This window comes from Bos indicus x Bos taurus, chromosome 5, assembly GCF_003369695.1.
Source record: "Bos indicus x Bos taurus breed Angus x Brahman F1 hybrid chromosome 5, Bos_hybrid_MaternalHap_v2.0, whole genome shotgun sequence".
Lineage (NCBI taxonomy): Eukaryota > Metazoa > Chordata > Mammalia > Artiodactyla > Bovidae > Bos > Bos indicus x Bos taurus.
Window position 1 is genome coordinate 75,741,437 of NC_040080.1, and position 23,064 is coordinate 75,764,500.

At 34.6% G+C, this 23,064-nt stretch overlaps 1 protein-coding gene across 8 annotated transcripts in view; it reads left to right on the forward strand.

Moving 5' to 3' along the window:
- CPSF6 (cleavage and polyadenylation specific factor 6) overlaps positions 1-16,479 on the forward strand; it is a 32,426-nt gene extending 15,947 nt beyond the window's left edge. For 2 of the 8 annotated variants that reach the window (XM_027542512.1, XM_027542509.1), the window contains 4 exons: positions 1,922-2,037; positions 2,833-2,986; positions 4,830-5,019; positions 11,696-16,479. In XM_027542512.1, the coding sequence (XP_027398313.1) occupies positions 1,922-2,037; positions 2,833-2,986; positions 4,830-5,016 (457 nt within the window). In that variant the 3' untranslated portion in view covers positions 5,017-5,019; positions 11,696-16,479. Of the gene's footprint in view, positions 1-1,921; positions 2,038-2,832; positions 2,987-4,826 lie in introns of all 8 variants that reach the window. The other 6 variants (XM_027542507.1, XM_027542511.1, XM_027542505.1 and 3 more) reach the window with 4 other exon arrangements.
- The last annotated feature ends 6,585 nt before the right edge of the window (positions 16,480-23,064 follow it).

Below are 23,064 nucleotides of genomic sequence, written 5' to 3' on the forward strand. Positions count from 1 at the left end.
AAGTTAAAGTTTCTTCATTGTTTTAGAAATTAGGTCAGTTTATTAGATAGTATCTCATGCTTATCAGGAGTCCTGTATAGCAAAATTACTAACTTTTAATTAAAGTGGGGACATTAAATAATTTATAAACATCTTTGGGTAGACAAAGACTTGTAAAACACAGGCTTTATGGGAATTAAAATAGTTAATGGCCATCCTTAGAGAAAAGCTGCATGGAAACTAAAGTACTTTTAAAGCTGCTGCTGCTGCTAAGTCGCTTCAGTAGTGTTCGACTCTATGCGACCCCACAGACAGCAGCCCACCAGGCTCCCCCCGCCCCTGGGATTCTCCAGGCGAGAACACTGGAGTGGGTTGCCATTTCCTTCTTCAGTGCATGAAAGTGAAAAGTGAAAGTGAAGTCGCTCAGTCATATCTGACTCTTTGCGACCCCATGGACTGCAGCCTACCAGGCTCCTCCGTCCATGGGATTTTCCAGGCAAGAGTACTGGAGTGGGGTGCCATCGCCTTCTCCGACTTTTAAAGCTATCCATGCTCAAATCGTAATCTGGAGAGCTGTGTTAATCTTTAAAAACTACTTGAATTTGTCCCCTTCAGTTTCTTGATTTTATATTCTTTTACTGTTATCTTTGAATTATTCTGTATTTCAGTTTGTCTGACAGTGTACTGCAGGGATGGATTTGAGCATCTGCCTAATTTCATACAAGGGTACAGGGTCAGGGAAATAAATTTGATGTTGTAGATAAAGTCTTCTGACAGTTATCTATCCATAGACATTGTGCCTGAAATACTTTGTTTTCTTTTGAGAAATGTTATATCTAGGAAGGTAGCACAATTTTTCTTCTATTCAACTTAAATCCAGTGAGCACCTATCTGTTAAGTGTTCATTGTGTGGGAGTGGGTTAGGTGGCTTGGTTTGGTAAGTTTAGTTTGAATTGCATGTCTTTTTTCTAACATAATAGAATTTCTGTAGTACCAGTTTTTCTAAAAATATTTGTGTATATATACTTGGTTATTATTGAGTAATTTTTAATTGGAAGTGGGAGAAAACTGATTTTTTTTTTTTTTTAAAGAAATAGGATGGGTATGAGTCACAGAATTTATCTGAAATCATACATGGATGTTGGAAAACTTGTAATTTGGTTAGACTGCTTATAAAGTTTTGAGAATAACAGTAATACCTTATAAACATGCAGAAGGTTGTATTAGCTCTTCCTCATCTCATCTGAATGAACTGCTTCTGCTTGCCTTGATTCAGCATCCTACCTAGTAACTAATAACTAAGATGGCAAAATGTTTACCTTTTCTGTACTACACATGTAGTCACAATTTTTTAAGTTGTCCAGCAGCTTTAGAAAATCTTGGGATTTTGTTACTTTTTTTTCAGTAAATATTTGTAGGTACTGAGGGTCTTTTATTTGCCAGATATCCTGGGGATTCAGTGGGGCATACAAGATAGGTCTAAGATATTGTTCCTCCTGAAATTTTATTAGTTAGACATTTATTATTCTTCTGTTGTGAGTTGGGCTCTGTGCCTAAAGGATCCAAATATAAATGAAACCAGATTTTGGCCCTGGCTTGTGTAGGGTTGCTTAGATATACATACATATATAGACAGACATCAAAACAATTTTTTACATGGTTTTGTATGACTAAAAATATTTTATTGCAGTTATGTAGATATAGCATTTCTGACCTCCAGAAAGATATTTTTAAGTTGCTACTTTTATTTCAGCTGAAAGATAATAATTGTACAAGGGAATTTTTCATACACCTGCTCTGTACGAAAAATAGTATATTTCAATATGAGAAAATAACTGTTAGCTCTGAGGCACTTGTCAAAAGCAGTTATTTGAATTGCATTACACAGTTATGACTAATTTAGAATTTTGAGTATGATTTAAGGTTTATTTTGATTTTATAGGGAAATGGATACTGCAAGAACGCCATTGAGTGAAGCTGAGTTTGAAGAAATCATGAATAGAAATAGGGCAATCTCAAGCAGTGCTATTTCAAGAGCTGTGTCTGATGCCAGTGCTGGTTTGTATATTTCTCTCTGTATTCATATTTCTTATTTATGTTATTAGGAATGACTTAAAACTTTTAAAAAATGATTTTTGTTTTGGCTGTGGGCAGGCTTTCCCTGGTTGCAGCACGCAGGGGCCACTCTAGTTGCGGTGCACTGGCTTATCACTGTGGTGGCTTCTCTTGCTGCGGAGCACAAACTCTAGGCACACAGGCTTCAGTAGTTGCAGCACCCCGGGTCAGTAGTTGTGGCGCGTGGGTTTAGTTGCTCCGAGGCATGTAGGATCCTCCTGGACCAGTGATCGAACCTGTGTCCCCTGCATTGGCAGGCAGACTCTTTTCCACTGTACCACCAGGGAAGTCTAGGCATGACCCAAAGCTTTTAAGTACAGTTTTGAAGATGGGTCATCTACATGTAGTAGTTATTTTTATATTTCCCAATCATTATCTATCTTATATTTAAAAGGCATTGAAGGAAACTGTATGTCACAGTGTAGTGAAATACCCCTAATATAAACATTTTAGGTATAAATTTAAGTATTAGCCCTGACATTTAATGGCTTAGGGGCCTCAAGGCAGCTCATTTATTCCTATATTTACTAAATGATCACATGTTTCATACAGCTATAACAATAACAAACTTCATGTACATTAAAGCCTTTCCCAAAATGATGAAACTGAAAAAATTAAGACATCGTCTATAATCATTTTGAAGTGCTTTGCTTTTTTAAAATGGTTGCCTCAAATGGTTAGGTGATATTTTTGAAAACAAAATTTGTTTGACTTAAACCTCTCTCTTTCCACTCACAGGTGATTATGGGAGTGCTATTGAGACATTGGTAACTGCAATTTCTTTAATTAAACAATCCAAAGTATCTGCTGATGATCGTTGCAAAGTTCTTATTAGCTCTTTGCAAGATTGCCTGCATGGAATTGAATCCAAGTCTTATGGTTCTGGATCAAGGTAAAACTTTCCTGTCTCATGTCTATATAAAATTGCTGCTTTGCAAATAGAGAAAAATATTGTGTTTGGGACTCTATAGGACTTTGATTTTACTTATTACTGTTTATTTAGCAGCTAATGTGATTTTGTTGTTGTTTAATAAATGTCAGGTGTTTGCTTGCTTAAAACACCTCAAAGGCTTTCAGTTGTTGTCACATTCTTAGAATAAATGTAATAATGCAAATGTAAACATTGTAAACAGTATGATACAGTTTGCCTCATTATGTACCTCTCTTGCTCACTATTCTCTAGCAATATTGGTTTCCCTTTTCTTCCTCTTGAAACTCTTGTTTCTGTATTAACACTTGGTATTTCTTCTACTGGGAGCCCTTTTCCTTGATTCTTCACATAGCTGTTCCTTGTTCTTTTCTCAATTCAATCTTTCTAGGATTGAAGACCCCCTCTAGGAGGGGGTCTTCTCCCAGGTTATTCTGATTACTTATTTAATAATTCTTCTTGCAATCTGTTCTTTCTTATTGTTGTTAAGTATTGTTACTTATTGTTCTTATTTCTTTTCAGTAGAACACATTGAAAAATGGGAGGGGTCTTATTTACCTGTCTTGTTGATTACTGTGTTGGTAATGATGTAGAGAATGGGTGCTAAATAAGTATTTCTTGAACAAGAGAGTTTATGATCATTTCTTAGGGTTTTTTTTTTTAAATTAGGCAATTCTTTTTTTGGCATTACTGCTAACGTTGAAATTTTACATAGTTTAGAAAGGTAAAGCTTAATCTTGACATGATACTTTCAGGTCTTTAGTATACTTACCAGGTGGTAGAGTCATCTTCGTTAAGCTAGGAAAAGGAGCTTGTCTTTGTCATGGTCCCCAACTTTATAATTATTAATTTTGTGACCCGGTTTAAGGATCTTTGAATCTGAACAAATTTTCATAGCTAAAGGCTGTATCTTACATAGTCTTTTAACTTTTTAAGTCCAGAATAACTTCTACCTTGGTCACAAGCTTAACACCTAATAATGTTTGCTAAGTTGAGCTGCCTGGTGCAGAAATACAAAATAGGGATTAAACTAATAGGCAGTTATTTCCTAATTGTGAATTTTAGAACTTAGGTTAGTAGGATTTCTAAGATACATACTTTGGTTAACGTACCTGTTTTTTGTTTGTTTCTAAAGGAAGTTCATGCAGCGTTTCTCTTTATTAAATAACAGTGTGAATAATTTATCAATCTTCTCTAGTGGTCGTGTTTACTAAGTTTCTTCTTTGCGTCCCACCATGCTTCTCAGCACTACCATCCTCCAAGCATACATATGTATATATTTCTTTGGAAAGTTTCTTAGCAGGGTAGCACTTACGATGAACCATGGTTTGGCTAGTTATAAATGTAAGATTAATATTTACATACATGTTTACAGTAATGGGTGATAATTTTAAGTAGTTAAGTCTCATTGTGTATTGAGTGATTTCATGAATTTTATTTCTAAAAAACTACTTTTCTATGTATTCTTTTGGTTAAAATACAAGTTCTATGAGATTTTCTCTACTTTACCTTTCTGCTTTTCATTCAGTAAATATTGCATGTCTCTTTTAGGCTCCTGGTTATAATAGATGATATGATGTATTGCCATGATGTGTCTGGTTCCCAATTTTTAGGTGAATATTTTTTAAAATGGGATTTCCAGTTCTTGGTTGTTGCTGAGTTGATAAATCATTATTGTCTGTTCAGGATATTTTAGTCTAAACTATATTTGTAAGTTACTTTTTTGCCTTGGGTATTTTTAAACATCAAAATACTAAATTTTAAAGCTAATTATGGAGAGCATTAATCCAGTAATTTCTTTTAGAAGACGTGAACGATCAAGAGAAAGGGATCATAGTAGATCACGAGAAAAGAGTCGGCGTCATAAATCCCGCAGTAGAGATCGTCATGATGATTATTACAGAGAGAGAAGCCGAGAACGAGAGAGACACCGGGACCGGGACCGAGACCGGGATCGAGAGCGTGACCGAGAGCGCGAGTATCGTCATCGTTAGAAGGTGGGTATTCCTTGTTCCTGTTGTTTTTAGCATACCTATTATTAATAGTAATTATAACTCCAAGGCTATTGTTTATACAGTATATACCCACATTTTATATCGTCCAACTACTTGTTCTGAGTTTAATCTTCTGGAATCATCTGAGGTAAATGACAGGTGAGTAATGACAGGTAAACATTTTGACCTCTTATCCTTAAATATTGCTTGTTTGAGTTACAGCTTTTAGGTTTCAGACTGTTAATGATCCTAAGAAAGCAAGAAAATAATCAAGAGGACTCATTGTCTACTTCTAAAATCTAAAAATTGGAATTCTCTTAATCACATACATAGTTTGCATGTGATTTAAAGTATAAAATAGGAGTTAATTCTTATTATAATATGCTTGGACTTCAAAAAATAAATTTAAAGTTTCTCTCCTTGAACTAACTTTATTTATCCCTAAAAATTTTATAGACAATCTGACACTTGTTGCTAGTTGGAAGGTGGTTTGTTAGCATTGAGAAAAACGTTTTTTTTTTTTTTTTTTAAAGAAAAGACACTTTTCCTGCCATCTGGGCTTTGTTTTTAAAAGAAAAGAAACAGTATTCTTTGATTTGCAAAGAAGATAAGAAAGTTACTCAGTTAAAATGAATTCAAGTATTCCATATAGAGAATTTTAAGCTGTATCAAATCATACATCTCAGGTTAGAATAACCTTGAAGTAATCTTCTTTGATGTTTCATTCATAAACCATAATCATTGTGTCTTTTTTTTTCTGTATTTTAAAACTATTGTGTACATTTTTCATAAAGCGGGAAGAGTTTGTCTGTTTATACTTCATTTTCACGTGTAATTTTATTTTTATATTTGTGAACAGCATTTATTCATGTGAAGAGTGGGAAGAGGGCACTATAAGGCTTGTGCATGTGACACAAAAGTTATTCTGTAAACAGATTTTTTTTCTTCATAGGTTGGTGGCATATCCAAATTAAATTAGACTAAAACAAATCCCTTATAGGTTACTACTCTTTACATGATTATTTTCCATAACTAAAATTGGTAAATACTTTTGAAAATTCAGTAATTGTTAGTGTTTAGATTCTTATGGGCAAAACCAAAGACTTGTGTGTAATTCTGTGACAGAATAGCAGTTTCTTTAAGTAAAGTAGATATATTTTAGCAAATGAGATCATTTTTTAAGTAATACTACTTAGAAAACAAGCAATGTAAGTCTTATTTTTGTGGTTTACAAATAAGTTATCATTATTTACAGTTTTAAGAGCTTTTTGAAGGGAAAGGCAAGTTTGAATGCTTTTCCTTGCATTTTGAATATGCATCTTGAATATATATCAAACTGTAATTTTAAAATAGTTCTCCATGTACTGTATTATAGAACTTAATACGATTTTCAAAACATTATTTTAATATAAGGCAAAATTTTTTTTACTTTTAAAACTAAGCTTTTTGGAATTGATACTGTTCTTGGATGTAAGAATTGAATGTTGTGTCATGTAAAACTAAACATTAGATTTTTTAGATGTAGTCCCCCACCTCTCCCCAAGTTGAATGGGCCTAATCCCATCTTAAAAAAAACTCCCAGTGCTCATCAGTTGCTTTAGGTGAGTTATGGCCACCTTAGTGAAATGCTTAATGTTCATCAGTCATTTCATTTAAAGTAAGATACAGGTCCTTCAAGTTATATTTTTACTTAGACTTTGTCAGTTACCAATAAGCTGCTAGTTACTGAAGTCATGAGAATGGAACTTGCATACCTTTTCAGTCTTCTCCAGGACTGAACATGCCCATTAGGGGCATTCTGAACCAGTTTATATCCAAAGTTAATTAACAGGTTTTCTTACTGGTTTTAGTTAAACTAGCATAGATAGATAGGTAAACTCTTTCTGAAAAGCCCATTGTTAATTTTAAATACCTTAAATTAACTAACATTACATTCCAGTAATGGGTACACCTAACTATATCATGGTTTGAGTTTCATTACATTCAGACATTAACTATGAATTCTTAACTTGCAAACTAAATATTGTTGGCATTTTTTCTTAATCGCTGATGTGTACCATACCAAAATTCCCATGTTTTGTTTGTACATTATAATCAGAATTGAGTTGTAATATTGTTATGTGCCTTCATCCAAGCAAAATTTTACATACGCATTTCCAGTGCAAAAAATTTTGTTAACCTGGAATATTGTACCTTTGCTATATACCAAAAAGTATTTATTGCTGATGTAGACATGGAATAAATGGGGTGGGGGGAATTGGGATTAAATATATCCAAGTGAAAAACTTTCTTAAGCAAATAAAAATATTTTCATATTTAATCACCATCAAAATAAGGTCTATTGACCTTTTTTAGAAGTTTTAAAATATGAGTCCTTTTGAACTTTCATGTAAACCTTAAATGGACTAAATGGAATAAGAGTAATTTGGAAGCTGAAGTGAATGTCACTGTTAAGTCTGTATACAAATAAAACAATAATGTGACCTATTATTAAAGTGATCAATGGCTAAAAGGGCAAGTTCTTAATTTAACTGGAAACTTAATGATGTTGGCAAGCTGTTAATGTCTGTCCCATCTTAATTTTTTTGTGTTTGAACTGTTGGTAATGTTAATTGCATTCTCTCATTTTAAAAATGTATTAGTTTTTCTAAAAGCATTTAATATCTAAGTTCAAATATATAATATTTTAATGAGAATATCAATATTGTGAATTTCAGCATGTAAATACATTGTGCTTCATATTCTGTAATTTCTGCCTCAATTCTCAGACCACTCTGAGCAAAACAAAAGTAGTTCAGTGTTTTTAATATTGTATGCTTTTTACAGAAATAATTTTATTTTCAAAGTTATTTTCTTTCATGTTTCTGTTATTACTTGTTGGGAACAACCCTGTTCAGCAAATTTCTGTTAATGGTTCTGCTTTTGTTTGTATACTGAAGAGTAATGAAAGGATTTTTAAAAAATACTTTTTATTCATGCTTTTCCTCTCCCCGACACATGACTTGACACATTCTCAAATCATTATCCATTCCTTTGATTAGATTTTTAAACATCATGTATGGGGTATAGGTTAAATAATTATTCTTTCCTTTGCTATATGATTTCTCTTCTCCTATCATAAATATTATGATCTTAGATTTTGTTGTCATTGTATAAGATTTAGGGTGTTTTACATTCCTTACTCAGTTTTTTAGCTTTGCATTAATTTGGGAAAAACAAACCAAAAAAGCCGAAAGAATCGAATGTTCTTTTTAAATGTTAAGATGTTTTATCTCCTTAAAAGTTAGTGTTACTTTGAGTCTTAGTTGAAAATTAAGTACTTCTAATTATCTGATGAATGATACCGGTGGTGATGAGATTTAAAAATTATTTCTGCAATTCTTAGGTCATCTGAGATCACTAATATTACCCATCCCTGTGTTTATGGTTTCCCCATATATTTTAACTGCTTCATCTGGATATGCTACCTCTCACTTTTAATTTTCCTTGCTTTTAGTAGAAGTAGCAAAACCTGTGTGACTACACAGATATGTTAATTGCAGTGAAAATAAGGTAGTAAGTGATCCCTAGAATGTATGTGTAGTGTGTTTTGCTCACTGTGGTTTAAGAATATGGTTTTATTTACAAATAATTAATGTTCCCTGTTTCTTAAAAAAAAAAAAAATCAGTACCAATGTGAGTCACCTTGATCTCTCACCTTCATTTCAGTGTAAAATTTGCTACCATTGGTTTAGTTTGTGAGATTGTTTTGAATAAATACTTAATTAGAATGAACAGTTACCATTGTTTAAAAGAAGCCTAATAACCAAAAAAGGAGTAAGGGTGTCATGTATGCTATCCAGATTTACTAATATAATGCCTTGGTGGTAGCATGTTTTAACTCTAAATCACAGCTTATTTTGAAATGGCCATTTTGTCAGATTTTGGAGCAAAGATGAGTATTTCTTTGTGAAGTTTATTTCTGCCATTTAGTGGACTGCCTGGAGCAGCAGTCATGTTATATTTCATAGTGTAATAAAATTCTTTAGTTAAAATGAGGTAAGTACTGTCTCTAGAAGTGGAAAGATGAAAGTACAAAATGTTTTGGTAGTAAGGAGGTTTTTTTGTAAATATCTACCATAAGCAAGATTTTGTGTACTATGTTCTAGTCAATGCAAGAAGGGATGTTGATTTTAAAGAGTTGTTTTAGATACTTCTCTGTCTTCTGCCCACCTCATCTCCATTCCTCTCTGAAATTTTCAGATAAAAAGTGAATTTTGTTATACTGAGTTAATAAATTAGAATCCTTCAAATTCAGTATATTAATGTGAAAACCTGTAAAAGATCCATATCTAATATGGATCAGTTACTTCATAGAAAGATGAAGTACCTGATACCAGTACATTTTCTTGGATAAATTTCTAACAGAAGCATTCATTATTTGAGTTGTTAATACTGACTTGATCTTAAATTATCTTGGGATTCCCTGGTAACTCAGCTGGTAAAGAATCTGCCTGTAACTCAGGAGACCCCTGTTTGATTCCTGGGTTGGGAAGGTCCCCTGGAGAAGGGATAGGCTACCCACACCATCATTCTTGGGTTTATCTCAAAATCCAGGTGCTTCTCTGTATTGAAATTTTAACTTAGTGATCACTTTATATACTCATTAAAGAGCCATAGATTCCATCTGTCTCAGTTTTTTTTACATCTGTTTACATAGATCTTCCTTCTATAACTGATAGCTAAAGCAAGACATTGTGTAGCTTTGACATTATAGATTTGACTGCATGGTATTCTGAAAATATGACCACTGAATGTATTTGTTACTTTTAAGCTTCTTTTTTATATCTTTGTTTATGTAGATTTCTGCCTAGAAATTTGAGACTATAATATGGAATTGGGTTATTGGAAATGGGTTGTATTGCCTTCAATTTTGCCTTTTTTTGAGATTGTAAAATTTGTATTTCCAAATGGATACATGTAAAGTGTTTAGAAATAGAAATAAAAACTGTCAGATTATCCCCCAGATTTTATGTCTGTATGGTGAAAATTAGAGATTTATTAGTAGTAAAAGTCTTATCTTTAAAGCAAACAATAAATGTATTCATCCTAAAGATACATGTTGTAATTTCACAAACAGGATTCTTTACATATAAAGTAGTAGAACTTCTCCATTCAGAATGATATAAAATTGCAGAATATGCCATATGGTTTTTGGAAGGGTTGGGTATTTTTGTTTTGCTCATTGTGACTTAATTTTTCCTTCTTAATTAACCCTTTCAGTATGACAGAATAATTAGGGCGATAGCGTTCTCTTACAGTAAGAATTGTGAATTTCCTATTAATTTTTTTTTGGTTAGAATATATGCCTTGTCTCTCTTTAATGCTTCAATACCAGTTTGTTTAAGTGTACTGAAAAGTAGTAAAGATATGTGAAAGCCAGCCATCTTCCAGATTTTTTCCATGAAATAATTCCACCAAAAGCTTTATCAACATAAGATAAAGTACAATAAAAGTTAGCATTAAAAAAGGCTTAAGTATCTATATGAAAAATAAGGGCAAATAAAAATAGTTCAAAAGTTTCAGGATTATAGTGTCTGCTTTTCTCTTTGCAGTTGTAAAATTTAGGTTTTTACTGCTAGGCAATGTGAGTATGTGTATTGATGCTCTTAAGATGCTTACACCCTAGTTGAGAAGGAAAGGACATGAAAGAAAATTTATAGTTAGTTGTGACAGAATACTAATTATTCTTAATTGTAGAGCAAAGAGTATTTTTCTTAATTTTATGGAAGACTGTCACTAAACATTGTGCCCTTTTGCCTCTTACATCATCTTATTATTGACATGCTCTCTTGGAATTTATATTTCAAATAACTGGTGTTTCAGTGGTCACTAATATCACATTAATTGAATATGTTTCCTTTGTGAACCTCTACCTGAAGTTTGCATTTTTATGTATTCCAAAAATTTTAGTTTATCTCATTTATTGGGTTTTTTTTTTTCCTTTTTGTGAATTTTCAATGAAATTTGTAGATTCCCATTTAGCTTGTTTTGGTTTAGTTTATATACATTAGATATTTTGATATAGGTGAAATAGAGTGACAGTACTGTTATAAATTTGTATATGTCTAAAGATTTGTACGTGAATGTCATATTTATTTACATGTGCATACTGAGCTTATATTTACAAGTTTTGTAACATGGAGGTCCGTTTGATTTATATTTGCAGAAGTTCCTGTATACTGTCAAATACAACTAATTTGTACAATAATTTATTGCATTTATATTCAGTTCTCATTTGTTTATGAGTTATATAGAATTTATGTGGATGAATGAAATATTTACATTAAAATCATACAGGCATTTTCCATTTTTGTAGTATGAATACTTTAGAAAATGACTTACAAATGTTTCCATTTTCACAGAAACAGTAGCTGCTACAATTTCATTTGTTTCAGTCATTAAATTTATAAGGCAGTAATACTTAAGAAGAAGGAAATCAGAATGTCTCTTTTAATCATCACATAAATTGGGAGCATTCTCCATCACAAAGGCAGCTACTGTTTCAGTTATCTTATTTTGTGTTAGAATACGTAACAGTGACGTAGATGCACGACTGTGTATGTATAGTTAAGCCAGCGTTTTTCTGTGTATTATGGGGAATAGCAAAATCTACATCATAAATTTTGACACATTACAGCTGAAGGAAGAGGAACACCTTCCAAGACAAAACAGTCTTCTGGAAAAATGACGCTTATCCAGCAGTTTGCTTCTTGTGATTGAACTGAACCTGTAAGGATTCATGGATAAAATGAACAGGAATAGATCTGAATAAAGCAAATCTGCATAAATGGTAACCAGTAGCTCTACTTTTATTTTTTATGTTGCTTAACTGTTTTATTTGAAGGAAACCTGTGTGATTTAAAAAGTTAAAGCTTTTGCAACTTTATTACTGGTTATATACATTTGGCCATTATAATGTGCAAGCAATTGGAAAAAAAAAACGTCAAGTAAATGCTTGTTTTATAGTAGTTTGTTCTTGTTAAAAAAATGTTCATATGATAATGTCTGTAAACAGCACCACTTTGATTACAATAGATGTAGTGTTGTAATAAACTGTTTAATGGGGCTGATGTGTAAAGCTGTTCAAGTTATTTGATGTTTACACCTCAGGGAAAGTCTTGTGTTCAGCAATATCTAAAGATAATGTTACTATGACATTTATACTGTCGTTAAAAAAAAACATTGCAATAGCGTTTTTGGATATGCATCAACCTAATCTTGCGTTCAGTGAATTAAACATACTAATTAAGTGTCTCTTGCCCTTGATTTTGATATTAGAATAGGTGATTACCTGGATATTTAATATTTCTATATTCTGCTTTTCTAGCTGTTTTTACCTAGTTAAGCTTGTGACTTTGCTGAATGGTATGTAAACTTGTAAAAAACTGAAATTTCACGACATAGCAATCCAGTCATTGTGTTAGGGGTCAACAAAGATTTTGTGATTTTAACATTTTAGTAGAAACCTACACGTGATTTGCTATAGTAATGCAGCTTAATTACAAGACACATGTACTGAAACGCTTAATTGTAAACTGCTAGCATTGAAGAAATATTTTGACAATTCTGATTTGATGCAGCGGTTATTTGCTATTTTATATTGATAGTGCTTATGGTTTATTTTTGAAGCCATGGGCGATGTAAATATAGGCAGCCGTGCAGCAGACAAATGTGAGTAAAGAAAGCCTTAGTTTTATTTTCCAGTTACAGAAAATAGACTTCTGAAGGGTGTGAGGCTTATTAACATTGGGTTGTATTCTCCTGTATGTGTAATGGGAGATTATAGGTGTACCTGTCTCCACAGTTTAAGGAGTTCTGTGTATTCATGCAGTCTGTTTAATTCACGCTAAAATTATCTAGTTAATCAAAGGTTTTTTCCAAACCTGCCTTGCATATGAGCCCACATTAAAAGCACCTGGCTAGCATGTGTTCTTAATCAGCATAGGCAGAGTGTCAGTTTAGGAAGGTCATTCTGAATCACTGCTTCAGAAATTTGAGTTAAAACCTTTAAGCTTGTTTTTAATGTTTTTAAAATCTAATTATCTTTGAGAGATCTTCTGATAATACACATTTTTAAAGTATAGCTAAATTTTAGGACAGTGCTAGTTGAAGCACCCTGGTATAACATAACGTGCAACCTTAGAAGCCCTCCAGAGAACTGCAGTTCTTCACTTTCATGTTGTCCACCATCGTACTAGCTCTTATAGAATTAGCTGCTCCAAATATTGCCAGTTTTATTTTAAAACATTTTGTGATTAGGGTAAATGCATGGAATCACTGGTGTTCATCAGAACTATTTGCTCTCAGAAATGATTTTTTAAGTGTTCTGTCTTGTTGAAAATGCAGTTGGCTTTTTAACATTTGAAAGTTGTATCAAAATCAGTTTTCTTGCTTTGTGTATAGGTGGTGTTAGTTTTTATTATTTCTTAGCTTTTTTAATATTACAATGCCGTAATGCGAAGAAGTATGGACATAAATATTACAAGGGAATTAGTTAATAGTTTAAAAGGTAAGTAAATGTCCATGAGGATACAATTTTCTCTGAAAAGTTTAAAAATGGAATCATAAAAATCTTAACTGTGCTTGAATTTGAAATGAAAACTGGAAGTTTTATACTACTTAAATCCTTCATATATGTTTTCATTTTTTTTTATCAGTGGAACCCTTTAAATTGCTCATTCTATATCATTCTTCTCCCCGCTTGGCTGATCTCATTACGTACTTTTGTTGCAGACAATGTGAGTGTACTATACTTGTTTGCTGTTAGTCTATTATTTTTAAGTGTCATCAAAAGGGAATAACTTTAGATTTGACCAGTTTTTGCAAAGTCTTTATCTGATACATGAATGTATAACAGTAAAGGTGAAAATGCAAGCTTTGTTTTATTCTTCATACCCCCCCCTTTTTTAATGGGCTGATGTTACTGAAAACTTTTTTAATGTTAAAAATAATCCAAAGAGATTCATCTTTACATGGACACCAAAAAAGAGTCCCAGAGATCTTTTTTATTTCTTTTTAATAATAACTGTAATGGCTATGAAATCAAAACTTGAGTTTAATTTTAAGCCATAGCATTTATTAGTGCTATGCAGTCACATTCCTTTTAGCTGGTAAAGTTATGAATGAGTGATACAGCACCTAGATGGTATTACTTCTGAAGCAGCCCTTTGAATTGAATGTGCTTTTGGTTAAAGGACATAGGTTTTGGAAAGGATATTCCAGTATAAATTTGTGAGTGTTTTGTCGATTTTCATAAGCAAGATTTGGAGTAAGTTGCAGTGGCTAATGATCATAATTTAGCCCATTTACCTAGAATATTCTTAAGCAGTTAACTACAATTTGGAGTTCACAAAAAACTTATGGATTGTAGCTTAAGGTATTATTTTCAGTTAATTCTCCTATGGAGATTATTACTTTGTTTTCTACTAGTTTATGGTCCGTTCTTAAAATAAACATGGCGGTTTTAATCAATGTTGTATAACATTTTATAGTGAAAGAGGAAAATAATTGGAATGGTAAAGACTTTTTTTCCTTTATGTGTTAAAATGTGCCAATAACCTAAATACATACTGTTTTATACAATGAGATACTACTGCAAGACTTTCTGTTGCAGTGCTCTCGACATTTTGGTTTTCATACCTGAATGATCATTGTGTTTTCTGTATCTTGTAAGATGGCCTCACTTTTGTGTTTTAAGCATTAGCTTGTTTTTTTAAGAGGAAGTTTATGTTCTAATTCTTTACTGAGAACACAGTATTGAGATCCTAGCTGTTTTACATATAACTGCCTTTTAAATTTTATCCATTAAGTTCGTTTGCATCCCATGGCCATCTGTAATGTTTCCTGTAGTTGTATGTACTTTTAAGTGCACGCTTATCCATTGTACACATTAGACATTTTTTGTGCTGAAATATATTAAGTGGGATTTTTGTAGCAAACATTCTATTTTTCTGTTCTGCAGTATTTGTGTTGTTGTTTTCTACATTAACCTTCAGTTTAAACACTGGTGTATGTGTTTTATTTTTTTAGCAACTTGACTCTTAGAAGCCTTAGACTAATTTTTTAATAAACACTAAACCAAAAATTATAAATTTATTAAGATGTGGCCTTAAATATAGCATTCCTTGTGTTTGTAATGTGAGATTTTTGATTTAGAGATTTCAAAAGATTCAGGATTAAAATAATTGTAAGCTGAAATAGAAAATGTGTTTTAAAATGTCTAGGCTTCTGGGAGGAAGTTCTTATACTCTTCTTTCTTGGAATCAGAAAGAAGTAATATGAAGTTTTATAAATACTCAATAGGCAGTTGTATTGTGTTTGGATTGATTTAGGTTTGTCTTAACCAATTTCTTTAAAGTTTCAGGTTGTTGGTATTCACTCTGAATGTGCAGCTATTATGGTTTTTTATGGGACATATAAACACTTGGTTAGGTTTATATAGATTTTAATGTTTTAAAGACTTCCTGCTATGTTAATTAGCCTCTTGTAATGGGAGTTTTTAAAAATATTAAGTAGAGTTTAATTGAAGTCACACAAATCTTGAAACGGTATCTGCAGACAGTAAATACTTAAGAGAGTTTTTCATGTGGGAGTATCCTAAAACTCCTGCCATAGATGTAAATGTTTTACATCAGTTTCATAATTGGACAGACCCTGCCTTTAGTGGAAACATTTCATTTGGAAGATGTGTTCTTTTCGTCTCATTGTTACTGCGTAATCCTTCCCAGCATTTGTAAGTTAAATTATTTTAAAATGGTGAATTCATGTTTATTTTTTTACTTTGAAAATTGTAGTACTCAGGTGGTATTTAATGGGAAAAGATCCTTTGGGGTAAATCATAATGTGTTCTAAGGAATGCATCTATAACATTGATGACTTTAGCCTTAAAAAAAAGGTCTATTATTCCTCCTTCCTCTTCATTCCATGATATATTAGCAAAGTAGTTTACAGCCTTGTACAGCCTTACAAAGTTGTTTTACAATTTTTAATGGAAAGCCCTTAACAAAAAATTGTATCATATTACCACTATACGTGAATTACTGAACCACGGTTTGTAAATAATTTTATCTAATACCAGAAGGCCAAAGAAAGTCTTAAAATTTTAGCTATTGACTCTATGGTGACTTCACAATAAAATTTCTGTGCAAAAGGTAAGGTGATATTTGATCAAATAAACACATCTTTTTGATGTCCATGAGAAATAGACTTCCATATTAGCTTCTATTAAAAAGCTCATTCCATTTTATTAAAATGATTGTAATTGCAATTTTGTGTTTAATGTTTACTTTCTGTCTTTTCTTTCTTTAGCATTTAGGTGACTGTTCAGCAGTTTGCTATATGGCCATTGTTGGCCTTTAAACTGCACTAGTAACGAGCATGGTATTTATCTTGTATTGAAAATAAAACACAGTTTTTATAAGACTTTGCAGTTTGTCTTTTTTGTTTGACTTATGATTTGTTAACTGTTGTGTATGGTGTGAATAATAAATCCATATATTTGCAATATAACAAATTGCTGGTATTTTATATTTAAGCCACCCTCCTGGATAGTGGTGGTTTTTTTTTTTTTGCCATTTTGATGGTCTTTAAAGCAGATGATATCTGACTAAAATTAGGATTTAGAAACCTAAAAGATTTTTAGGCTGTTTTATTTTTAAATCTAAGTTTCAGAGAACATTTGTTTAATTTTAGAGGATTTTAACCTTACTAGACTTTAATCAGACCTTTTTCTCCAACTAGAGGCTTAACTGGCAGCTAGACATCTCTACTGGAATGTCTGCTAGGCATCTCAAAGATAACATGCCAAGGCTGAATTCTTTTACCCTTGTGCATTCCCCACCACCTGCTCAGCCCCAGCAACTAGCATCAGCATCATTTCAAATGCTTAGGGCCAATACTTTGAAATTATTGACTCTTCTCACACCCTACGGCCAGTACAGCAAGAAATCTTTTTGTCTACTATATCTAGAATCTGACAACTTAATTACCACTCCCACTACTTTAATTTTTTGCCTGTATCACTGGAGTGATTCCTAATAGGTCTCCATGCTTTCTGCTCCTGCCTCCCTATAGTCTGTTCTTGGCACAGCTGTCAGAGTTTCTGTCATATCTCTGTTCAAAGTCCTGCTATGACTCCCCATTCCTATTAGAGTAAAGCTTCAGTCCTTAAAATGTTCCTCTGTGATTTGGCTCCTAGTTCCTCTCTGGCTAGACCTCCCAGTACCTCTCTCCCTGCTCACTGCATTCCAGCCATTCTGGCCCTCCTTTTTATTTATTATTTTCAGCTACATCACATGCCTTGTGGGGTCTTAGTTCCCTGGCCACTCAACCACTGAACCTGGACTTTCAGTAGTGAGAGCTTGGAGTCCTAACCACTGAACCACCAGGGAAGTACCCTGGCCTCCCTTTTCAGTCCAGGTGTGTTCCTCTAAAATTCTTAAAGAACAAGGTGACGAAGGGTGAGATTGTTGGATGGCATCATTGATTCAATGGACATGAACTTGGGCAAACTCTGGGAGATAGTTAGGGAAAGGGAAGTCTGGCATGCTGCAGTCCATGGGGTTGCAAAGACTCAGACATGACTTGGTGACTGAACAACAGCAAATGTTCCCTCAGCATTTAGGCCATTTTCCTTGCTTGGAATGCTTTGGATATCTGCATGACAGTGTCATCTTAATGAGGTCTATTTTCACCTTTGTATTGAATAGAACCCACTGTCTTCCTTCATTCTGCTTTTTCTAAAGTGTTTTTTAGCTAAGAATACATAATATTAGCACAATATGTTACGTTTGTTGTATGTAAGACTGGAAGGCATATGAAGTCTCAAGTGCCTACATAAATAAATTGCATGTAGACGTTCAATAAATAATGAATGAATATCCTGAAAGTTTAGGTCTACCACATTATCCTGTTAAGCTTATGACAGTACAGTGATAAGAGCGAATTCAGCATCTTTCAAATTTTAAAGTATACAACACAAAACACTGGTCATGGCAAACACACTCTTCGAACAATGCAAAAAACAACTCTACACGTGGACATCACCAAATAGTAGTACTGAAATCAGATTGATTATATTCTTTGCAGCCAAAGATGGAAAAGCTCTGTACTATCAGGAAAAATGAGACCTGGAGCTGACTGGCTCAGATCATGAACTCTCAGATCATGAGATCCTTAGCAAAATTCAGGCTTAAGTTGAAGAAAGTAGGGGAAAACACATAAGCCATTCAAGTATGACCTAAATTCAAATCCCTTACAGTAATACAGTGAGGTGACAAATAGATTGAAGGGATTAGTTCTAGTAGATGAGTCTATGGACAGATACACAGGAAGCAGTGACTAAAACCATTCCAATTGCCTCAGATACACAGATGATACTTTAATGGCAGAAAGGAACTCAGGAGCCTCTTGCGGGTGTCAGAGGAGAGTGAAAAAGCTGGTATAAAGCTCAACATTTAAAAAACTTAAGATAATGGCATCCAGTACCATTACTTCAAGGAAAACAGAAGGGGAAAAAATTGAAGCAGTGAAAGATTTTGTTTTCCTGGGCTCCAGAATCACTGCAGACGGTCACTTCAGCCATGAAATTAAAAGACCCTTGCTCCTTGGAAAGTTACACAGGCCGAGATGTATTAAAAAAGTTAACACTTTGCCAACAAAGGTCCATATAATCAAAGTTATGGTTTTTCCAGTAGTCCTGTCCAGATGTGAGAGTTGGACTATAAAGGCTAGTGAGTGGAAGAGTTGATGTTTCAAATTGTGTTGGAGAAGAGTTCCTTGGACTGGAAGGAGATCAAACCAGTCAATCCTAAAGGAAAGAAAAAGAAAGGGAAGTGACGTCATTCAGTTGTGTCCAACTTTTTGTGACCCCATGGACTGTACCCTGCCAGGCTCCTTCATCCATGGAATTTTTCAGGCAAGGATACTGGAGTGGGTTGCCATTTCCTTCTTCAGGGGGATTTTCCTGACCCAGGGATCGAACCTGGGTCTCCCACACTGCAAGCAGACTCTACCTTCTAAGCCGCCAGAGAAGCCCTTCTAAAGGAAATCAACCCTGTATATTCATTGGAAGGACTGATGCTGAAGCTCCAGTATTTTGGCCACCTGATGCGTAGAGCCATCTCATTGGAAAAGACATACTGGGAAAGATAGAGGGCAAGAGAAGGGGACACAGAGGATGAGATGGTTAGGTAGCATCAACAATTAAACAGACATGAATTTGAGCAAACTGGGAGACAGTGGAGGACAGAGGAGCCTGGCTTACTGCAGTCCATGAGGTTGCACAGAGTTGGATATTACTTAGGGACTGAACAACAACCACCACAAAATAATGAAAATTGGCCATTTAAACCATTTTAGTGGCCTTACGTACATTCACAGTGCAATGCAGCCATTACCTCTATACATGTCCAGAAAGTGAAAGTCGCTCAGTTGTGTCCTACTTTTTGTGACCTGATGGACTATACAGTCCATGGGATTCTCGAGGCCAGAATACTGGAGTGGATTGCCTTTCCCTTCTCCAGGCGATCTTCCTAATCCAGGGATCAAACCCAGGTCTCCCACATTGCAGGTGGATTCTTTACCAGCTGAGCCACAAGGGAAGCTGTACATGTCCAGAACTTCATCCTAAAGAAATCCTGTACCCACTAAACAATAACTGACCATTCCTCTCCCACTTCTAGACCCTCCCTGGCAACTTCTGTGCTTTCTATGAATATGTGTATTCCAGATACGTTATATAAGTAGAATTATAGAATATGTTGTCTTATGTGGCTGGCTTATTTCACTTAGCATACAGTTTTCAGGATGCATGTTGTAGCGTGAATAAAAATTTCATTCCTTTGAAGACAATATTGTGTTGTATGTATATACCATATTTCGTTTATCAATTTGGCCATTGGGGTTGTTTCCACCTTTTGGCTGTGGTGACTAATGCTGCTTTGAAGATCAGTGTATTAAGTATCTGTTTAAATCTCTTCTTGCAGTTCTTTCAGATACATATATGGGAGTGGAATTGCTGAATTTTATAGTAATTCCCAGGTGGTGCTAGTGGTAAAGAAGCCACCCACCTGCCAGTGCAGAAGCTGTAAGAGAAGTGGGTTCAAGCCCTGGGTCAGGAAGATCCCCTGGAGGAGGGCATGGCAACTCAGTCCAGTGTTTCCTTGAGGATTTCATGGACAGAGGAGCCTGGGGTTGCAAAGTCAGACATGACTGAAGTGACTTAACATGCACGCACATGGTAATTCTGTAATTTCCCATGTGGTGCAGTGGTAAAGATACTACTTGCCTATACTGGAGACACAAGAGACATGGGTTCTATCCCTGGGTTGGGAAATCCCCTGGAGTAAGAAATGGCAACCCACTCCAGTATTCTTGTCTGGAAAATTCCACAGACAGAGGAGCCTGGTGGGCTATACAGTCCATGGGGTCACAAAGATTCAGACGCAACTGAGCACACAGACAAGGTAATTTTATATTTAACTTTTTGGGGAACCCTGAAGCTTTTCCACAACAGCTGTACTGTTTCATATTTTCCATGAGCCATGCATGAGAATTTCAGTTTCTCCATATCTTGAGTAAACTTTTTATTTTCCGTTTTTTTTTTTTTTTTTTTTTTATAATAGCCATCCTTTGGGTGTGAAGTATGACACTGTGAACTGTGATTTTTATTTTTCCTTGAGTTTTACCATTTTTGCCTAATGTAGTTTGACAGTGTTGTGAGAGATGTACACATAAAGCGTTGTTATGTGTCTTGGAGAATTGACCCTTTTCTCATTATGTAATGTCTCTCTTTATCAGCTGTGATTTTTAAAATGACTCATGTTTAGCCAGTCTTTCCAAAGCATTTAATGAAGTTTTCTTTGAACCACTTGTGTTTGCACTCATATTTTGTTGCTTCCAGTTCAGTTCAGTTCAGTTCAGTGGCTCAGTCGTGTCCAACTCTTTGCGACCCCATGAATCGCAGCACGCCAGGGCCTCCCTGTCCGTTACCAACTCCCTGAGTTCACTCAAACACGTCCATCGAGTCAGTGATGCCATCCAGCCATCTCATCCTCTGTCATCCCCTTCTATTCCTGCCCCCAATCCCTCCCAGCATCATAGTCTTTCCCAGTGAGTCAACTCTTCGCATGAGGTGGCCAAAGTACTGGAGTTTCAGCTTTTAGCATCATTCCTTCCAAAGAACACCCAGGACTGATCTCCTTTAGAATGGACTGGTTGGATCTCCTTGCAGTCCAAGGGACTCTCAAGAATCTCCTCCAACACCACAGTTCAAAAGCATCAATTCTTTGGTGCTCAGCTTTCTTCACAGAAAAACCATAGTCTTGACTAGATGGACCTTTGTTGGCAAAGTAATGTCTCTGCTTTTCAATATGTTGTCTAGGTTGGTCATAACTTTCCTTCCAAGGAGTAAGTGTGTTTTAATTTCATGGCTGCACTCACCATCTGCAGTGATTTTGGAGCCCAGAAAAATAAAGTCTGACACTGTTTCCACTGTTTCCCCATCTATTTCCCGTGAAGTGATGGGACCATATGCCATGATCTTCGTTTTCTGAATGTTGGGCTTTAAGCCAACTTTTTCACTCTCCACTTTCACTTTCATCAAGAGGCTTTTGAGTTCCTCTTCACTTTCTGCCACAAGGGTGGTGTCATCTGCATATCTGAGGTTATTGATATTTCTTCTGGCAATCTTGATTCCAGCTTGTGCTTCTTCCAGCCCAGCGTTTCTCATGATGTACTATGCATATAAGTTAAATAAGCAGGGTGACAATATACAGCCTTGACGTACTCCTTTTCCTATTTGGAACCAGTCTGTTCCATGTCCAGTTCTAACTGTTGCTTCCTGACCTGCATATAGGTTTCTCAAGAGGCAGGTCAGGTGGTCTGGTATTCCCATCTCTTTCAGAATTTCCACAGTTTATTGTGATTCACACAGTCAAAGGCTTTGGCATAGTCAGTAAAGCAGAAATACATGTTTTTCTGGAACTCTTGCTTTTTCCATGATCCAGCGGATGTTGGCAATTTGATCTCTGGTTCCTCTGCCTTTTCTAAAACCAGCTTGAACTGAAAGTTGACGGTTCACATATTGCTGAAGCCTGGCTTGGAGAATTTTAAGCATTACTTTACTAGCGTGTGAGATGAGTGCAATTGTGCAGTAGTTTGAGCATTCTTTGGCATTGCCTTTCTTTGGGATTGGAATGAAAACGGACCTTTTCCAGTTCTGTGGCCACGGCTGAGTTTTCCAAATTTGCTGGCACATTGGGTGCAGCACTTTCACAGCATCATCTTTTAGGATTTGGAATAGCTCAACTGGAATTCCATCACTTCCACTAGCTTTGTTCATAGTGATGCTTTCTAAGGCCCACTTGACTTCACATTCCAGGATGTCTGGTTCTAGGTGAGTGATCACACTATCGTGATTATCTGGGTCATGAAGATCTTTTTTGTATAGTTCTGTGTATTCTTGCCACCTCTTCTTAATTTTGTTGCTTTACATAATATTAAGTCATGAAATCACAGGAAATACTATCAGTGTAGTTTCAGAACACACACACTGAGTCTTGTGTAATTAGTACGAATTTTTTCTATACGAATGTGTAAATGAGTTTTATAGAGACTGTATAGCTAGGTTAGGTGGAGGGCATTTTAATCAGTTCTTACCATTGGGTACACTCAGATTATTCCACTAGATTTTTGACTTGTATAAAGGATACTATAATGAATATTCTTATGAGTAATTATAAATGCACATATTCTCCAGAAAGTAGTTTCTTGTGCTTGATTTAGTAAATATGAACAGTTGATGTTTTTGACACATAAAAGTGCCCTCTGACCACAGCTGTATGTGAAAATGGATATTTCTCCATTTCCTTTTGAATAATGAATGCTTTTAAAATTACTGATTTTAGATATGAAAATTGGTATCTTTTTTAAAAAATGTGTTTTTTTAACAGTATAATATTTTAAAATATTTAGTTTTAAAAATATCTTAACAATGTTTGCTGCCAT